This window comes from Haliotis cracherodii, unplaced genomic scaffold (assembly GCF_022045235.1).
Source record: "Haliotis cracherodii isolate W230 unplaced genomic scaffold, xgHalCrac1.p SCAF_10, whole genome shotgun sequence".
In the NCBI taxonomy this organism is placed as follows: domain Eukaryota; kingdom Metazoa; phylum Mollusca; class Gastropoda; order Lepetellida; family Haliotidae; genus Haliotis; species Haliotis cracherodii.
The window spans coordinates 19,867,380-19,888,050 of NW_027266265.1; the positions used below are offsets into that span (position 1 = coordinate 19,867,380).

The 20,671-nt window shown below is 41.5% G+C and overlaps 1 protein-coding gene across 1 annotated transcript in view; it reads left to right on the forward strand.

The window, feature by feature from the left end:
- The first annotated feature begins 14,447 nt into the window (after nucleotides 1–14,447).
- LOC139447842 (uncharacterized) overlaps nucleotides 14,448–20,671 on the forward strand; it is a 53,344-nt gene continuing 47,120 nt past the window's right edge. Inside the window, exon 1 of the mRNA XM_071229320.1 lies at nucleotides 14,448–14,620. Coding sequence (XP_071085421.1) covers nucleotides 14,448–14,620 — 173 coding nt within the window. The remainder of the gene's footprint in view (nucleotides 14,621–20,671) is intronic.

The window sequence follows — 20,671 nt, forward strand, 5'->3', positions numbered from 1 at the left end:
CTTTTAAAATTATATATGCATCTATAGATACGAACACGCTCAACTAAGCATACCGGTAAATGAAACTTGATTAAATGAGAGTAAAAATGGATAGAAAATGCCGAAGATGACTTGTTTTCATTCCTCGTGTCTGTATCATAAATACGTTTCTATCAAAGACGTGAAATTTTAAGGGTCTGGTTACATTAAACAATAATCACTCGACAAATGTATAGAGAATCTCTACCGAAAGTAATTTGATATGACATATATCAGTGAGTGAGTGAGTTTGGTTTAACGTCGCTTTGAACAGTGCGCGTATTCCAGTTATAACGTGGTGTGTCAGGCTTGATGTGGGAGGAAATCCCGAAGTGACGCAAATTAGACGTTTACAATTTCGGTGAAACCCACGAGCACGGGAATGGTGCTGACAAACCTAGAAACATAATCGAGGCGAACCGAGATTCGAACCCACATTCAGTTTTCTGGAGTGCCCAAGAGACGCAACTCTGCACAGAAAATTGCGGCGCCTTAGACGACTGGGCCACCCGTAACGGGTGTTTGGGGCGTAAAGAGTACAGCCAAATAGTTTCAGTGGTACAGAGATTAGTGAAGACATTTGATTTCAACATTTAAATTCTGCTGAGCAGTGTATGCGTTCATTAAAAACGTTATTGTGAAATGTCTAGTGGTTTTCATTCCTTGACATCAATGTGTAAGTGAAAGAAAGCCCTACGTGTTCACTATTTAACCCATGCATACGGCATAAACCATGAATATTATCAGTTATGAATAAATTAAAACGGTTCACAGTTACCTTTGAGTATATATACTTGAATGCATTAAAAACGATATTACTTTATTAAAGCATACCAATATGCCACGAATATATTTATGCTAAAACCCCAAAAGGACATCGTAGTTATTGATTTCAAAATATTGCACTTTAAAAAAATATGTAAAGACTTAATTAATTCCCGCCATTCGACTTTCACTGAAAAGCGGCGGACATGGCTTGTTTCAGAACACCAGGAAAACGATACAAATGTCAATGTAAGGGATACCCTCAGCTTAAAATATTTATGGAGTATATTTATCGGTTACAATTTAGTGATAATTCTAAACGCAAACGGCACGTTGGCATGGCAACGCTTACCAGGTGACAATAATGAAAATGTGCATTCACCACAGAAGCTAGTCGAGCTGACCAAAGTGCGTCGAGAAAGGCAAGACAATGTTGAAGCGAACTAGAAAGAAAGTCCGCCAACCAAGGTGCGTATATGTATGGAAGTATCAGATACTGTGTGTAGACCCCTGTAGACGTGCAGTTAGTGTTTGCCTATATATTGCACGGACTCACTGCGCCGATCTCTGTGCATACACTATGCATGTAATGGCGCTGGGGGCACAGTTTGCGGGGGATGTAGTTTTGTGGGGTTCTGGGTACACGAATGGAGTTAAATTTTGTCAAAAAGTGAGTATTGTACACAATTGGGTCAAGACGTGCATGAGTTGACTGTGAAGTTTTAAATCTGTTGAAATTTCCGAGGTCAGGAGGCTGACGGCCCCAAGGTGACTATCGACGTCATTTAGACTATATTTTTATAATAATAACATATTACTATACCGTCTTACAAATACGATTTACATGCATCATTTAAAATGACGATTAAACCTAAACCTAAAACGTCTGATTATTAATCAATGGATATCATCATTTCTCACCACTTTTGGGTACATATTTTAAAGAATAGAAATGTCAGTGATAAACATTACTTTTCATTTTGTTATGTTTATCGATAATATCAATAGCGTAGCCCGGCATCGATGTCAACAATTCAGGTGAGACACTGGCAATGCATCGATAGGTCAGTCTACCGACAAACAGTGCACGCCATGTTGTTGACACCGCCTGTTTCTACCATTGGGTAGCTTAAAGAATTGTGTATATATGTCACAGTCAATGTGTAAAATATCTGTAATTTCCACTTATGCAATTTACAAAACGCCAAACTATTTCAGTCATTTTGCAGTTATTTTTCCATTTATTATATTACAATAACGAATTCCAAACTTTTTGCCTCCCTGTTTTATCACCCAGTGATTGAAAATGATAGGAAATAATAAGAAGTCAATGTAAATTCGTAATTCTTGTTTGCTTCTTATCCTAGCAAAATTAGTGTATTGTAGTATTTGTTATACCAATTTGAACTTCTTAATAACTTTAAGTCAACGGAAAAATAATTGTCAAATGACACAAATATTTTGGCATGTTGTAAATTACCCAAGTGAAAAATTACCCAAGAAAGGATTTCAAGGGGAACGTTGGTATGTCTTCATATTGGATACATGAATTTACAAGCATCTCTCCACCGCTTTCATTGCATCCGTGAATAATACATTGCACCAATGTAACTAACACTTATAATACCCATTCACCGTTTGGCACATTGTACTCGTCTTTCAAGAAGCATTCACCAAGCAAGCTAAAATACCCTGTATTTCACAATATTCATATACCAACAGAATCGCGCGCAGTCCTCAATGCCCCCCGCAGAGCTGTTAACAGCCGTATCAGGTGATCGTCTTCGTACTGCCTGCGGATAACATGTCACGGGTGATAACACTGTAATCAGTGTCCGACCACATACCCCTGCATTACACAGGCCTGTAAACCACCCCTGCTACTCGTGTGTTTGATGTCTTGCACAGTGATTAGTGTTTTACTGACATTTGCTGTGGTGTATTTGCTGCGTTCATTGGCTTCTGGTTGTTACCACTGGTAATCGAATGACTTGTTAATGAGATATTTCCTATCCAATGTTGTATGTGTATATTGTTCATATTACCAAGTTGCTTTGATCTGCCTGTATTAGTAATGAATGCCGACCTGACAGCTGGACCGCCGACATTAGTCGTACATTTGATGTAGGTATGTGTTTCACAGGTTGGGGCTGTATAATGAGTAATAGATACAGAATATATAGAGCTTGTGTTTCATGTTCATTTGAGCTACGAGACTGTAATTATTTGGTATCTTGGTCATTTCGGCAATTAGACTTTAGTCAGTGATACTGCTAACATCCTTACACTTTTACCAAACTTTTATCTAGCTTTCTGAATGGTCGGACACCTTTAAAACGCATATTGTAAATTTTCATGATGTATTTTCGTATCATGGCGTTAATCATGCATGCACTACAGCTGACACCAAGCTGGTGTGTACTGAATCTTCATCCAACTGTAAAGTCATCCCATGCGTCAACCACATGTAGATTTCATCAATGACACAAGAATGTGTAAGGGCGTGTAAGGTGTGGCAACAAGTATTACAACACACCTGTGACGCCATTCTGTTGTTCAAACGCTTCTCTTCTCTTTTAGGAATGGACAGTTGGTTGTCATCTTTTTATTATCATGCACCAACATTTCAATTAATTGTAACTTGGAATTGACGGAACTAGTTTTTTATATTGACACTCCAGTGAATTATTTCAAATTGTGTGCGGGAAACGTGTCGACCGGGGCTACAGCACGTGGTAGTACGGTGTGACATTAACTATTACATTGTTTCAACATATACATAATCCTTGTAAGTTAAGAAAATATTATGTATAATGTTCAGGTCTCTATATGTCCGGCAATCCCCCGCGATTGATCAGAATAGTCGTTTAAAACCCAATGAACCTGCAAGAATCGCGCACTTGCAACAGCGTCAGAAAACATATTCCACGTGTATCAAGAGCGTCTCAAACAACAAATACAGCCCACAGTAAGTTCTGGTTTATTTTCCACAAGAGAATGTTTTCTCATAGTGTAGACCTGGTGATGTTTTAGGTAGGGTAATAACTCTCCATTCCTTAAAAATAATGAGATCTGGCTCTATTAATGTTTAGGAGAGAGTGAGCCGCCATTGCTTTATGTCTCAGCTCCAACACATCTATCATATTCCTTATCTATAGACGGCTCATTCATATTCGACGTAAACAGGTTCAAATATATACTTTACACGCGTAGTGTCAACTACTTCCAGGCCTTCGTAGTGCTTGTGTATGTGCTTGTACTAGTCCGAACCAATGCCGACTTATAGTGCTAGCCTATGCTGGAGTTTAACATGAACATCCCATTCACACACGGTATACTGACTCCGAACCGACCAGTGCTTGTTTGAGCCCCTTAATGCCGATCGCCAGGCAGGGTAACAAAAAGTACAATCTTTTAACGTTATCTGGTATGATGCGGCCGGGGATGGAACCCCGGACCTCCCGCTCTACCACTAGACCACGGAGGCAGTCTGCACGACAAAGAATGCTGACTGTGTGACAAACTGAGTGTACAGTAAATACTGGTGCTGACAGTTCCCCCAGCTACATGGGGTTTACAGCACCATCCCAATATCAAGAGATTAGTATCTGACGTGACCATCATTTGCACCGAGGCATGTGTGTGAACGGCAAGTCCGAGTCTGACAGTCGGGTTATGCGGGCAGTTGGGTTGTTCTTCCATTCCTCGTGCAAGGCTAAGGTCAAGGACGGAACGTGATGGGGTGGTGGCTGACATCATCGCATACGTCGACCCAGCCCATCCCGTATGTGTCCCATCGGGTTCAGATCAGGGCAATACTACGGGCCGTTCCATCAATACAGGATATACAGAAGCGGGACGCATTACTATTAAAAGACTATTCTTCGAAAGAATTGATTTGTCTGCGGCCATACCGATGACAAAACTGGACCCTGCTTATACATATGGTGATGAAGCATGATGTTACAGCACAAGAGTCCTCCGACCCCCAAATGCCGAATCACCGTCATGGCTTGGATGGATCTTCCATGGTTTTCAAATAGAGAATCTCACCCTCGTGTCTTTTGATATCAAATATATCAACACGAGTTGATAAAAGAGGAAAAATTCCGAGGCTTGCCGATGATTTTTGCCACTTTTATCAACGAGTGTTGATATATTTGATATCAAAAGACACGAGGGTGAGATTTTATTTATCATCCAGTATCATTCTTCCAACTTTTTCAATTTGTAGACAGTAATTAGCAGTGACGTCAGTGTAAAAAGTACTGCTTACAGCTTCAGTAGCAGAGCCATTAGTGATGTCATTGATGTAATTTCATTGCAGCGATATCTACAGTGTAGATATGGCTTGATCTAATCCAAGCGATATCTCCTGTGGGAGTCAGTTTTGGATGATAAATAACATTCACTGCTGTTCTTGATGCTAGCATGAAGCGATCACTGAGGTGTTGGCTGCGAATGAAGCGGCCCTGACGTGGTGTTGTTATGCGACGTCGCCCTGGCCGGGAGCTGTCACGGACACTACCAGTTTATCGATGACATGTCTGACGTCGGCCAATGGTCGTTTTGGGCATGTGGAAATGGTTTGCGACGTATGCTTGCGTGAAACCATCCAGTTTTGTGTTGTTGTCGTTTAACGCTGCATATGTCAGCTGTATGACGGCGGTGTGTACATGTTGAGTCTGGACCAGACAACCCAGTGATCGCCATCATGAACATCGATCTACGCAATTGGGATGCATCGACCAAGCTTCCGAGAATAACCTTCCAACCCCGTAAGTCGCATCTTGCGACAAGCATGGGTTGCTGAAGATACATTGTAACCCGGATCTTAACGGGTTGCTCAATTCGGTCGCCTCTTACGAACAGTAATTGGGATGCGGGAGACACATTATACTCTGGGTCCCTACGTGCACCATCCAGTAACATTCCAAGAATTTGATTCCTCCCCCCTATCGTCTCACCAAGTTACGGCCCATCGCTTCGTTACCTCCCCTGGATAGAGAGCTCCGACGTGAAGAGTGTGTCCATTCACTTCTGGGACTGACAACATCATTGATGACATTTCTATGAGGTAGCTGTAGCTAGATGCTCCCTTCTACGACCTGGCATGTTACTTATCTCTTTGCCCAGTGAGGACGGGATACCTATCTGAAAACACCCATCTAGTGCCTGCGCTGTTTCCTGGAGTCAAGAACGGAGCACGTGCCTCACTCACCTTCGTTAGCTGTGACGTGCGCTGACTTATGTCGTAGGAACTATAATTTACTGCTGCTGCTACATACGCTGACAAATCGTGTTACCTTTTTCGACTTCAAACCACATCCTGTGTGTTTCTTTATTATCTGTTTGTTATCCATTGATTATGTATGGGCATTTACTGTTTTCACAATTTACTTCTGTACGTATTGATTTCTGGGATAGGCGTTTCACCTTCAGAATTACCACTTCAGGTAACAGTGTATCTGGAGAGAATTTCTTAAAATTTATCCTCATCTGATGGTGACCTGGGCATTCAACCAGATTAGTGATATTATTAAAGCATTTGCGCCCCTTTCTGCCCACGATATTAACATGAAAGATCGAAGACAAACGTACAATTTATTTATTTAAACAAAATTTTAACGTTCCTGCATTTACGATGTTTACACGTGTTTACCAGTCAAAGTCTACACGTCTACAGATAAACATACATTTTTAAGGATACAGCAAATTTTGCAATATTGATGATTCACTAGTCACGATTAAGACACATGTTGTCGTGTGTTTAACATTAACTCACAGACACATAAATACCGAGCCCTAACATTGAGGTGTCTATCACTGTGGCAGTGAACACTTGTCATGAACATGAAAAACAACATCTTGCGTCAACCGACACTGAACAAGGGCACTGCAAACCTCCAATTGTGTGAACCTTTCTGGTTTTGGCATGTGTCGGCAACATTAAGGTCAGTGTAAACACGCGCCGAGGAGACAACGACTTCAACGTGTCTATGATATCAACCGTGTGGGATAGCAACTATAGTGATACGCACCACCACCACGGGCCCGAGGGCCAATAAATCCTCGTTTTGTCACTCTATAAACGCGAGATAAGACGGGATCCTAGTGCATGACTGACTGCTATTGACGCTCGCGCAGATTCCACCGACATGAAGCCTTGTAAATACACATATTAGAAACAGGGATTTGAGGAAATTCAGTTGGATCTGCAGGATTATATTTCGACAGATTTGACTGGACAAGTATCTGAGTGTAAAGATGCGCAGATTGAACCAAGATTGTACTTTGATCTTTATGCTTGACACCTGGTGACGTCTGATGAAACCAACATAGATGGACGTTCACTTATCACGGACATAGATAATATATATATATATATACATAGTAATCGGTAAAAGTGAAACTAGAAAGGCATTACATGATGCATGATGCAACCAGTCATTTCAAGATATCCACTTCACAATTTAGCTTCAATTTACAAAATGGTATCCGAGTCCACTAAATTAGAAATAGTGTGTTGGTATAATGTTCATAACAAGTCCAGTGTGAAGTTGTCAGTAAGAACGTACTCTAAATATACATTAACCACAAAGACTGAGCCGAGTTGAAACAAAACCCAAACGCATCAAGTGAATGGATGACTCGACCGTTGTCCTGATCTACAATGGACTGGTTCACCGAACTGGACTCGGAAGCGACTCTGCGAGATCTCCTTCCATATGTTGAGTAAGTACAGTTGCGTGCTTATGTTGAGTTACCGCTATCTATATATGTTTAGTGGAGCCTCCCAGAAGCTGTTACTTAGGGGATAGACCTCCGCCCCCCCCCCCCCCCCCCACACACACACACACACACACCCCATTCTCACCAGGGCAAGGACACAACCTGAACAGGAAAATCGCAAAGAAGGTGTCAAGTGGAAACTGTCAAATCGTAATACGTCTTAAATGGTGACTAGGCTCGGAACAATTGACAGCTTCACCGTCTTGTCTAAATGTACAAGGATATACGTTCCTTGATACTAAGATAACTAGATTCCCTGTTCTTGACGTTTGTATGGTCATTTTATGACCACCATTAACGTAACTTATTAACCAGGTGAGTTAATGACACCAACAACGTAACTTATTAACCAGGTGAGTTATAGACACCAACAACGTAACTTATTAACCAGGTGAGTTACAGACACCAACAACGTAACTTATTAACCAGGTGAGTTATAGACACCAATAACGTAACTTATTAACCAGGTGAGCTCCAGGTTATCATCATTATTTGTCAATCAGCTGTGAACGCCACCATTCATCATTAACCCTCTTAATGCTACATTATATATTCCCCTTGTGTGAGTTTTCTTCACACTGACGTTTTTCTCTTTATCTCTTTATATGCTAAAAATACACCCAATTGTATGTCCCACTTCACTTTTAACGCAATACTGACATCTTGCAGTGGTTTCATATCAATAAGCGTGGTTGCTGAATAGCTATAAATGGTCTGGTCACTTTGTTCGGAGTGAATGTGTGAACGCATTTTATTGGGGCTTTAGTAATATAGAAGAACATTGAGAGACGCGCATTTTAAATTGTGTATGTTTTATGGTAGTCTCGCCATTTACAATCTCATTAAAATCAGATCTTCGTGCTCGCTACCGATAAACATGGTTCTGAGGACATCCAATTACAGGCCACACCAGAACGACCTTTCGCGAACTTTGACCGACCAATGAAATGACTAACAAGAAGTCGACACTGGCCAATGAGCTCTCTCGAGCTTTACGACAATAGTTTCAAACTGGCGACTTTCATTCAAGGTTACCTTTGAAAAAAATCCATTCACATTTTGAAAATAGAACAAAAAATACGTTCTGGGATGTCTAATAGATGGATGACATTGTATGGCAGCACTTCCCAAGAGCTATGGATAATCCTTTCCGCTTCAAATAATTATCCCATCTGTCGTTCGGAATACCCCGTGTTAACACTTTCGAGGCTGCATGATTAGAAAACACATTCCGACCATGACTTTCCCGGTCGTTTTGACGTGACCTGTAACGGGATGTCCTCAGATCTTTGTTTAGCGGTTGCCAGAACTAAGATCTGGTTTTAATGAGACTGCGACATTTACAGCCGGAGACAGTAAGACTTGACGATCCAATCATTATGTTACAACTGCCTGGGGATAGAAAATGTAGAAATGTCGAAAAGAGGACGACTGAACGCCGAGTAAAGTAATACATAAATGAACAATGATGGAATACATATTCTTACCTGGACTCATACGAATAGTAAGTAAATATTGTTTTGAAAGGAGAGGTGTCATGAAATGGTTGATGTATTGAGTTATAAAACTAGTCAAACAATGCTGCGCTGTATTCTATATTGCACACATAGACAGGGATGTACCACAGGTGACATTTTGACGACTGAAATACTCTTCTATACACAAATGGTTTTGACCCCAGAGATAGCTTGCCTTCTTTACACGAACCACCGGAGATGTACACATGGCTTTGACCCCAGAGATAGCTTGCCTTCTTTACACGAACCACCGGAGATGTACACATGGCTTTGACCCCAGAGATAGCTTGCCTTCTTTACACGAACCACCGGAGATGTACACATGGCTTTGACCCCAGAGATAGCTTGCCTTCTTTACACGAACCACCGGAGATTTAATGATAGGATTCAAGAGCAACCGAAAGATTAGGGTTAAGTGTCCCAGAAAAACAGTATCCGGGTGGAGGGCCCCCACCCGTATTAACCATTCCCCGACAATGTTTCTCAGAGGGAACCCTAAAGTAGCAAGACTAACGTATGTTTGTCCAAGGGTGATTATATTTTCCCTGGATCAGATCGATTCCCCTCCGATTACATATGACATATCAGGGATCAAATTTGTGCTTGAATAAATGTGTTGGTGTTTACCAGGGCTCATGTGTAAGGTCTTCGTGAGACGCTCCCCTCCACACGGATAATGTATAGGCTTGAGCCGGTATGGTCGCGTCGTCTGGATTTATAGCTAATGACAAATGTCTGATTAATAGTTAGTCGACGAGTGCAATGTGTGATCTGGTGCACTGTGTTTGCCAATATCTGCGATTTGTGGGATGGGATATAGGCACATGCTCTGCACTAAACCATAAACACTCCGATGCATAAAGCCCTCTGTATGTCACACGAAGAGACTTAACCTGCAATTTTCTTCCCCACCAGGGCAACGACATGATGATTGCCCAGTCTCACGTGTTCTGACACTGACAGCTCTCTGCAGGTGATTTAACCGAAATGCAATAGAGGTGCTTTCAAGATCACTTAAACGTAGAACACAAACAGTAGTGAGATGAAGATCACCACCAATGACAGATAAAGGCTGCTGTGCACCTTAACGATGAGAGATCAGTGTAACAGAACACACAGAGCCCCTCCACAGAACAGAGCTAGCTCTGCACAAATCTCCTGGTCGGTCAGGTGTGAAATGAATATATGCAGGAACACAGTGCTGGGACAGAGAGTTTGATTAGTGGGAGACTTTGTAGCTAACCTGCATGAACAGAGTCGCAACTTTATCCGTGTAGCATGTAAGGCCTGGAGCTTAGTGACAGAGGGTGGCCGGGGTATATAGGTTGTCACCCCGAATCCACACCGTGCTGCTGCTGGTCACGGATCATACCGTCGTATACCCCGTCATATAACACAGTGGATGGATGATCCACCGCAACTAGACTGCTGGAGACACTCGCCACTAGACTGCTGGAGACACTCGCTACTAGACTGCTGGAGACACTCGCTACTAGACTGCTGGAGACACTCGCTACTACACTGCTGGAGACACTCGCTAATAGACTGCTGGAGACACTCGCTACTAGACTGCTGGAGACACTCGCTACTGACTGCTGGAGACACCGTGGTCGCTACAAGACTGTCGGAGACACTCACTACTGACTGCGGGAGACACTGTGGTCGCTACTGACTGCGGGAGACAGTGTGGTCGCTACTGACTGCGGGAGACAGTGTGGTCGCTACTGACTGCGGGAGACACTGTGGTCGCTACTGACTGCGGGAGACAGTGTGGTTGCTACTACACTGCTGGAGACACTCGCTACTGACTGCTGGAGACACCGTGGTCGCTACAAGACTGCCGGAGACACTCACTACTGACTGCGGGAGACAGTGTGGTCGCTACTAGACTGCTGGAGACACTCGCTACTGACTGCGGGAGACAGTGTGGTCGCTACAAGACTGCCGGAGACACTCGCTACTGACTGCGGGAGACAGTGTGGTCGCTACTAGACTGCTGGAGACACTCGCTACTAGACAGCGGGAGACAGTGTGGTCGCTACTAGACTGCTGGAGACACTCGCTACTAGACAGCGGGAGACAATGTGGTCGCTACTAGACTGCTGGAGACACTCGCTACTAGACTGCGGGAGACAATGTGGTCGCTACTAGACTGCTGGACACTCGCTATAAGACTGCTGGAGACGCACTATGGGTGCGTTACACCTGTTATTAGCCTACATTATCGACCTCGTCATCGATTGTGTGATCAATGTCAAATATGACGGATCCAGCGTACGTTTGGGGAATGGCTAAGGCAGGTCCAAATATCCCCATTGCGAATGACGACGGATTATGATATGCAAAGCGTGGGCGAGTTCGACGATAAGCATCAACCAGAGAGGGATGCACTAAAAATACTTGAACGCACCACACACAGTTTTCAAATTGAGTTGGACTATGAAGGCTGTGCCCACGTCCATCGTGTCCGTGTGTTCACGTGAATTATGAAGACTATGCCTGGATGCATTCTGTATTGAATTAATGCCAGTACTGGCCGATGTCGAGTGGATTTTGCTGTCAAAACTGTCACAAATAACATGTCGTTTACATGGCAAATTTCTATCAGATGGTACTTAAACAGTCATATCATGACACGATTTAAATCCTAGTATCAAGTTGTTGAAGTTCATAAAAGAAAGATGTACAAGGGCCAGGAAATGTACAGGGTGCCGTCACTGGCACTTACACAGCTTGTCACGCACAGGAAATTGGCACTACATATGTCGGATATGTCGACATGTTCTTAAGGATTAACGGTAATTGTCACGGACACACAGGTATCCAGACTGACAGCACGGGGAAAACATAGCGCCACTGAAGGGGACAGAAGCTTGTTCTTTGCTTAAGAAATCGACAACGTCGAATAATATTCTTTTTCATGAAACTATAGAGAACTCACAAATCGATGAAACTGACATCAACGATTGGATTTGATGCAATGTATCCACATTTGTCTGACATTATTTATTGATGTGCTGTGGGACAAGACAGCTGGTTACATCACGTCAGTGCCAACAAGGGTTTGTGCTCGGTATTTCACATGGCTTTGTTTACTCGTGTCACCTGCCCAACAGTGATCGACTCAAAGTCAAATAATAACTGATACTAGCACTCCACATTCGTTCAACCAGTCCGACATTTGCTATATACAGGTCAGTTATATGCCAGACATTGATTTATTGGATTAATATTCTCCTTATCGACTGGTCAGCAACTATTGTTTGATGACAACTGACATGATACCAAGCCATGCAGTAGCAAATACCAGTCATAACTTGTGTCGGGATTTATTCAGGATTCATTTCCAGTTTCGTTGATTTATTCAGAACGTGGCAGTCGTAACACGAATGGGAATTGCTTGAACCTAATGTGAAAAAATAAACCATGTACTTTGTATAGCCATAACCATCAGCGAACAACGACCGTTGAAGATCAGTAATAGAAATATCGCTGGGCCGGGTTGCTGGAGCTGAAGAAGAAAAAGAGGTGACATATTTATAATGTTATCTGGAACATGTCTTAAAGCAAAATAGAATATATGGACTGGATTCTGCTGTCCTGGGACCCAATGCAACACTTACAGACATAACTTGTAACCGAGACGCTGTCAAGCTCACGGGGGAAGGTACTAACATCGACATACAGAAGCAGCTGACGACTTGTTACGTGATGAACACATGTAGAAATGTTATCATTTTATCCCGTGTGGATTTATATCAAAGCACAATCAATAAAATCGATTTACAATTGTGCGTTTCCAAGAAGAAAAATGGAAATTGGCGAGTGATAATAATTGTTCTATATAGAAGGGAGGCTTGTTGGACCGAGGCGCCACCTTGACGCGCGTTGGAACCGTTCTTCTCGTTAAGGTGGTATTTATTGCCAAAGACAAAATTGTTCCCAAGAGGAAAATAAACGGACTTATCTGTGTGAACGTTCTCCGTGACGTAAGTGATATTTATGACTGTAATTTCGTTTTTAATATCCTCAGAACATATGAGCCTATCATCCAGAGAACATATTGGAAAGGGGAAACGATCTGGCAGTGAATTAATCCTAAACAACCTGATAATATGCATTGTTTGGATTGTTGCGTAACTATGACAACACTTCCGCTTTGTTTACAATAATGCGAATATTATATCTCGATGGTTGTGATTTTTATTTAGTGGATAAGTAGGAGTAATCCTTAAACCATGCAAGAAAAGCTTTGTTGCTTTGCATCATTTGACAGACTTTCAGTGTGGATGATCAATGTGTTTACGGTTCCAAATGACGTAACAAAGACGTTATCAAAGGAAACACGGAAATATCATTGACAGGCTGAACCTGCTCTACAAGGTTTGGGTATTGCAGCTTACCTCTGTAAAATACATCGAAAGTCGGAAGCAGTATTTAACGAGACAAGCTCAAAGAGTCATTGCGTTAGAAAGCGGCACTGCGTTAGAAAGAGTCACTGCGTTAGAAAGCGCCATTGCGTTAGAAAGAGCCAATTGAAGTGACTTGTATCATACAGCATTACATACGATACGACCCATCATAGATACTGAATGCTATAGCCTTGGAGATTCGTGTGTCGGATTAATTATTAATACACTACATTAATATGTTGTCCTTCTGTGTATGAACACAAAAAGAAACATTTACAGTAATTGCTCGCCCGTTCTTTCCTACAAGAGAAACTTAGAACAGACTGGACATTTGATGATCTCAGTTTGTCTGATGTGACACGAAGTCTATTGAGGCCTGATGGTGTCAGCTATATTGAATGCTCTTGAATACTCTTGAATAGACTGCCGCTTTGGGGCTACGCAGCAAATCAACATCGTTATGAATATCATCAATGAGACTGATTGAACCAAGCATGCAATAGAGGGATAGCAGTGCAAAAAGGACATTACATTTTATACTATATGTTTTTATACACGAAACCCTAATTGGTTTGTATGGAAGACTGTAAGCGTTATATATGAAAGAAAGAATGCAGATATTGAATGGTTTTTGTCAAAGAAAGGCACCAGAAATTGTGAACAGAACCATAGTGAGTATCATGACGGTGCTGTAATGCAATTTGTTGACATTTCAGTGAGTTTTGGTTGACTCATGCGATGGCAGTAATTAAGGCCCCTAATAGCTGGCTAAGTAGAGAGTAGGTCATATCTGAAACACGCGTTTAACGTTGGGTCACGCAGAAAGAAGGCATCATATCTGTGACATAAACATCTGAGACCGTCATACGGAGTTGTCCATGGACTACACTCACGATATTTCGCACTATTGTAAATCATAGACTTTCTATGATCATAAATCGAAATGGGATCTATGCACGAGGGCTTATTGAGAGGGGCCCAAGGGCTCCTTACTACGATGTACAAGGACGTGTGGGAGGTGCCGGGAGTTCGGGAGGAGGAGCAGACGACAGGGGAAGAAGAGCAGACGGCAAATGGGAAGGATCAGAAGAGAGACCAAGATTCGGGTTTTAGCAGGTAAGATGTGACGGGCATAGCTGGTAAGTGGTTGGGAAAGTATAGTTTACATTAGGCAGAAAACGTGAGATTAGGGCCAACATTTTGCCATGGCCTATAGTTCGGAGTGTGTACTTATATACATGCTGTAGATTTATGAGTATTTTGGAGAGGCAGCGTGACTTGTGAGGGCAGAGCGTGATTGCTACAAGACGGCTACCATCACACACTGAAGTGGCTATAGGCGTGTAGCGAGTTCACCAACACCATATATACTACATTAATTGCTAATTCGCGTGAACATTGTCGAAATGGATGATTGATGAAGTAAGGGAAACACAATGACACCTGCCGGCAGTAACTGCCACCATTAGGTTGTTCTTAATCAAGAAAGTCACATTGCTTTGCGATCTTTACCAGACGGAATTGAGAAATATCCGGTGTTGAACATCAGTGATGAACTGTGACACAGAAGAAGGGCCAGGAGTAACGTGGTTGCAGTCTGGTTCGCAAGATCGTGTTGTCGCCATGTGGGGAAGCTGTTGGGGAGAGGCCATAGGACACATATCACACAATGGAGCTATCCTCAGTCGAGAAGTGGTGACAGTCATTTATTCGTAACAAACAACTATAGTCAAATTTGACTATAACATTCGTATGACGAGGCAGTTGTACACAGATGTTAACAATCTTATGAAGACATATCCACTCATTTGTTAATACTGTTATGACCGGACACACATCTTAGAAGCGGTACATCAGTGCAACAGTTAACACCCATTGAGAGGAACACAGTATCTAGAATTCCAGTTTTGTGGGTACCGACTGGAACAAGACCGACCATCGCTCCACCAGGAGCCATGCGGGACAGTGTGAGTGATGTCTATAAGCAACACTGGCCATTCTCATCCTCGAACATGCGCAGTAGGAAGGAATTTCAGAGGTATATATTTAACACTGATAATGATTATACAAAGTAAAGCTTAAAGTTGAGTTATTGCCGCTATACAATAATGTAGAAAAATAGTAATTGTGGATCTTCAGTATTACAGCCAAAATCAAATAATATGTAATGACTTCAGGCAAAAAAACCCGGGTTCGATTCCCCACATAGGTACAATGTGTGAAGCCCATTTCTGGTGTCCCCCGTCGTGATATTGCTGGAAAATTGCTAAAAGCGGCGTAAAACCATAATCATATGAACTTTCTGTGCGAGGAATCTGGATCTGACGATGATGGATTGACAATTTAGTACATGTTTCGGTGATTATTCAGGCAATACTGATGTGACCATCTAACCACAAGAAATAATATCAGGGAAATAACGACAGGAAATATAGTTCATCTTCGTCTCACCTGCAACAACATGGGCACAATCTTCATCTGCTATTGATGGATTTCTTCGTTTAGCTTCAATCGTACAGAACGTGTCTCTACAGACAATTATTGTTTGGTGTTACAGCAATTCTTCATTTTTTATTCATGTTGTATCTTGTACTGGCTTAGAATTCAATTCCTTTCTGGACGAAAAATTCTTATTGTAATTGATAATATAAATAAATGTGTTTTACATTGGTGAACGCTGGCAATCTCCGGGTGACAGTCGCGCCCAGCTGAAGCAAGGAGAACACTGTAGCTGTGCGCCAATGTGAGCGGGTGACAGTCACGCCCAGCCGAAGCAAGGAGAACACTGTAGCTGTGCGCCAATGTGAGCGGGTGACAGTCACGCCCAGCCGAAGCAAGTAGAACACTGTAGCTGTGCGCCAATGTGAGCTGGTGACAGTCACGCCCAGCCGAAGCAAGGAGAACACTGTAGCTGTGCGCCAATGTGAGCGGGTGACAGTCACGCCCAGCCGAAGCAAGGAGAACACTGTAGCTGTGCGCCAATGTGAGCTGGTGACAGTCACGCCCAGCCGAAGCAAGGAGAACACTGTAGCTGTTCGCCAATGTGAGCGGGTGACAGTCACACCCAGCCGAAGCAAGGAGAACACTGTAGCTGTGCGCCAATGTGAGCTGGTGACAGTCACGCCCAGCCGAAGCAAGGAGAACACTGTAGCTGTGCGCCAATGTGAGCGGGTGACAGTCACGCCCAGCCGAAGCAAGAACACTGTAGCTGTGCGCCAATGTGAGCTGGTGACAGTCACGCCCAGCCGAAGCAAGGAGAACACTGTAGCTGTGCGCCAATGTGAGCGGGTGACAGTCACGCCCAGCCGAAGCAAGGAGAACACTGTAGCTGTGCGCCAATGTGAGCGGGTGACAGTCACGCCCAGCCGAAGCAAGGAGAACACTGTAGCTGTGCGCCAATGTGAGCGGCCTGTTCCACAAAGACAATTATTATAATATAATAACACATTGTATGCTTTCTCTGACAAACGTGCTTCCTGTATTCACAACAGGGATATAAGGCGATACACACAATTTATAATGTATTTTTAGTATATGATTAATCTTCAATAGAATATCTGCTGTCGTTTGTATTTTGTAAGATTGGTTTTTGCTGATATAGGTAGTCTTTGCGATGGATATCACATGGTAAAGGTATTCTATACATATGGTATACTCTGATATAGGTATGTAGTGGGTTGGATGTTTTATGGAATACTCTGATGAAGGTATTCTGAGATGGATGTGATGTGATTTATGTTGATAAGGGAATTCTGTAAAATTCTGTGAGATGAATATTTTTCGTATATGCTGAAGGTATTCTGTGAGATGGATATGTTATAGTATATACTGAAGGTATTCTGTGAGATGGATATGTTATAGAATATGGTGAAGGTTTTCTGTGAGATGGATATTTTTAGTATGTGCTGACGACCGCATTCTGTGAGATGGACATGCGATGTTATATGCTGATGAAGGCATTCTGTAAGATCGATATGTTATATATGCTGATGAAGGCATTCTGTTAGATAGATATGTTATATATGCTGATGAAGGCATTCTGTAAGATAGATATGTTATATATGCTAATGAAGGCATTCTGTAAGATAGATATGTTATATATGCTGATGAAGGCATTCTGTAAGATTGATATGTTATAGAATATGGTGAAGGTTTTCTGTGAGATTGATATGTTATATTATATGCTGATGATGGCATTCTGTGAGATAGATATGTTATAGAATATGGTGAAGGTTTTCTGTGAGATTGATATGTTATATTATATATGCTGACGACCGCATTCTGTGAGATGGATATGTTATATATGCTGATGAAGGCATTCTGTAAGATCGATATGTTATAGAATATGGTGAAGGTTTTCTGTGAGATTGATATGTTATATTATATGCTGATGATGGCATTCTGTGAGATAGATATGTTATAGAATATGGTGAAGGTTTTCTGTGAGATTGATATGTTATATTATATATGCTGACGACCGCATTCTGTGAGATGGATATGCTATATTATATGCTGATGAAGGCATTCTGTAAGATGGACATGTTACATTTTATGCTGATGAAGGCATTCTGTAATATAGATATGTTATAGTATATGCTTAAGGTATTCTCTGAGATGGCTATGCTATAGAATATGGTGAAGGATTTCTGTGAGATGGATATTTTAAGTATGTTCTGATGAAGGCATTCTATAAGATAGATATGTTATAGAATATGGTGAAGGTCTACTGTGAGATGGACATGTTACAGTATATGCTGAAGGTCTTCTGTGAGATAGACGTATTATAGTATATTCTGAAGGTCTTATGTGTGATAGATGTATTATAGTATATGCTGAAGGTCTTCTGTAAGATGGACATGTTACAGTATATGCTGAAGGTCTTCTGTGTGATAGATGTATTATATTATATGGTGACGGTATTCTGTGAGATAGATGTATTATAGTATATGCTGAAGGTCTTCTATGTGATAGATGTATTATGGTATATGGTGACGGGGTTCTGTGAGATAGATGTATTATAGTATATGGTGAAGGTCTACTGTGAGATGGACATGTTACAGTATATGCTGAAGGTGTTCTGTGTGATCGATGTATTATAGTATATGGTGAAGGTCTACTGTGAGATGGACATGTTACAGTATATGCTGAAGGTCTTCTGTGTGATAGATGTATTATAGTATATGGTAAAGGTCTACTGTGAGATGGACATGTTACAGTATATGCTGAAGGTCTTCTTTGAGATGGACATCTTACAGTATATGCCGAAGGTCTTCTGTGAGATGGATATATTATAGTATATGCTGAAGGTCTTCTGTGAGATGGACATGTTACAGTATATGCTGAAGGGTTTCTGTGAGATGGATATATTATAGTATATGCTGAAGGTCTTCTGTGAGATGGACATGTTACAGTATATGCTGAAGGGCTTCTGTGAGCATGTGCTGGTAGAAGTGTTGTGTGATTACAATAGATCAATATACACTGAAAAGGTATTGTGTGATAATAATCGTTTATGATGATACGGTTGTACTGTGACTTGTATATCGTACATGGAAGACTAAGATTGACATCATCTGTTCTGTATAATACTCCCAATACTGGTTTGTCAGCACAACCCTGTTTCAGCGTATGAGCCTACACCACTGACACTGCCTGAACCTCTTTTTTCAAGTACATTTTTTTCATTCTTATTTCTGTCACCAGATTCTTAAGCCTCGATCTGCACACAAGCAATATAAAAGAATTATTATTCGCTACAATGGAATCATTAGTGTTGATTGACTACCATCAGGTGATGGTTTAATTCTTAACAATGGCATACTTTAATCAGTTTTCAGAATCTAAGATTGTTCATATAACTTCAAATTTAGATGGGGAATATGCCAAGCTGCACGCATATCTTTTCTTTTACTTGTGATTTCTTTGTTTTTATTGCCACACCGGATCCGAAAATAGATTTTCATCTGTTCTACGCAAGGTAATTGTACATTATACCTCTCCACAACGCCATGACAGCTTTACCACAACAAGTGATACACTTTCACGTTTATGACAGTTTTGTTCCAATAAGACCAAGTCCCAGTGTCGCACGACCCTCTTGTTCATTACGAGTGTTGTCATAAACATCTCGTCGGTGGCCTAGTCACGTCACTAACAACGCGTTGCTATTGGTAATTAAAGATGCACGTTAACTGCTTATAAACTGCACCTACAATGTATACCTTTCGCATGTATTATAAATTAAAATACGGTTTTTAGAAATATCAATGTATTTATTGAGGTGAATTATGTTATTGGGAAGATGCTATGACTGACCTTGACCACTGCAGTTTCCAAGGCATTGCAGCGCGCCAATGTAGGCAATGGCGAAACACATATTGGCTAAAAGATCCGGTTTGCAGCCACATTTGAAAAGGGAGTCGTTCTTAAATCTAGTTAAAATAGTCTAAATGTCACTGTATATGTAAGAAACGTGCTCAAGAAGTTCAGATTGCAAGGATTGTTTCACTGGCCCCAGCAAAAACCCAAACCTCCATGTTTGATAAACATGGGTCCCTTATATGCCTGACAACCGTCAGTTTCAAATGGAGTGGCGACATTGACTCAAAAGTAATCTCACCAATACGAAACTCTCAAACGTTTACGATAAAAGGAGATTATGAAATATCCAGGAAAGGTCCCTTCTGAAGGGGTAACACAGAGACGGAACCACGGGCTACATGTAACCAAATAGAATTCTTGTCACTCTCATCTTTAGACATAAGTACCCCCTGACAATATGTAGTCTCGTGCACATTCATTGTCAAAGCGAATATGACGTATTTCATTTAATAGCTTCGGTATACTGGCAGTTTTGAATACTCCCAAAAGTATATTTGAGTTAGATGTTGCCGTCATAAGAAATAAGTGTATGTATATTTCTGCATTTACTCTGTACTGATACTTACTGTATATGTGTGGTACGAACAATGTTATTCAATTAAAAAGTCTCACTTAAAGAAAGTATTACACACAGACAAGGTTATAAGAAAGCATATCTTTTTTATGGTCGACATGGGGAGGACAAATCGTGCCCACCAATGACAAACCTATATCCGATGCAATTCCATTTTATGATTTATTTTTTCAGGTCAAAAAATGAATTTCGTTTGCATTGTGTTTTGTTAC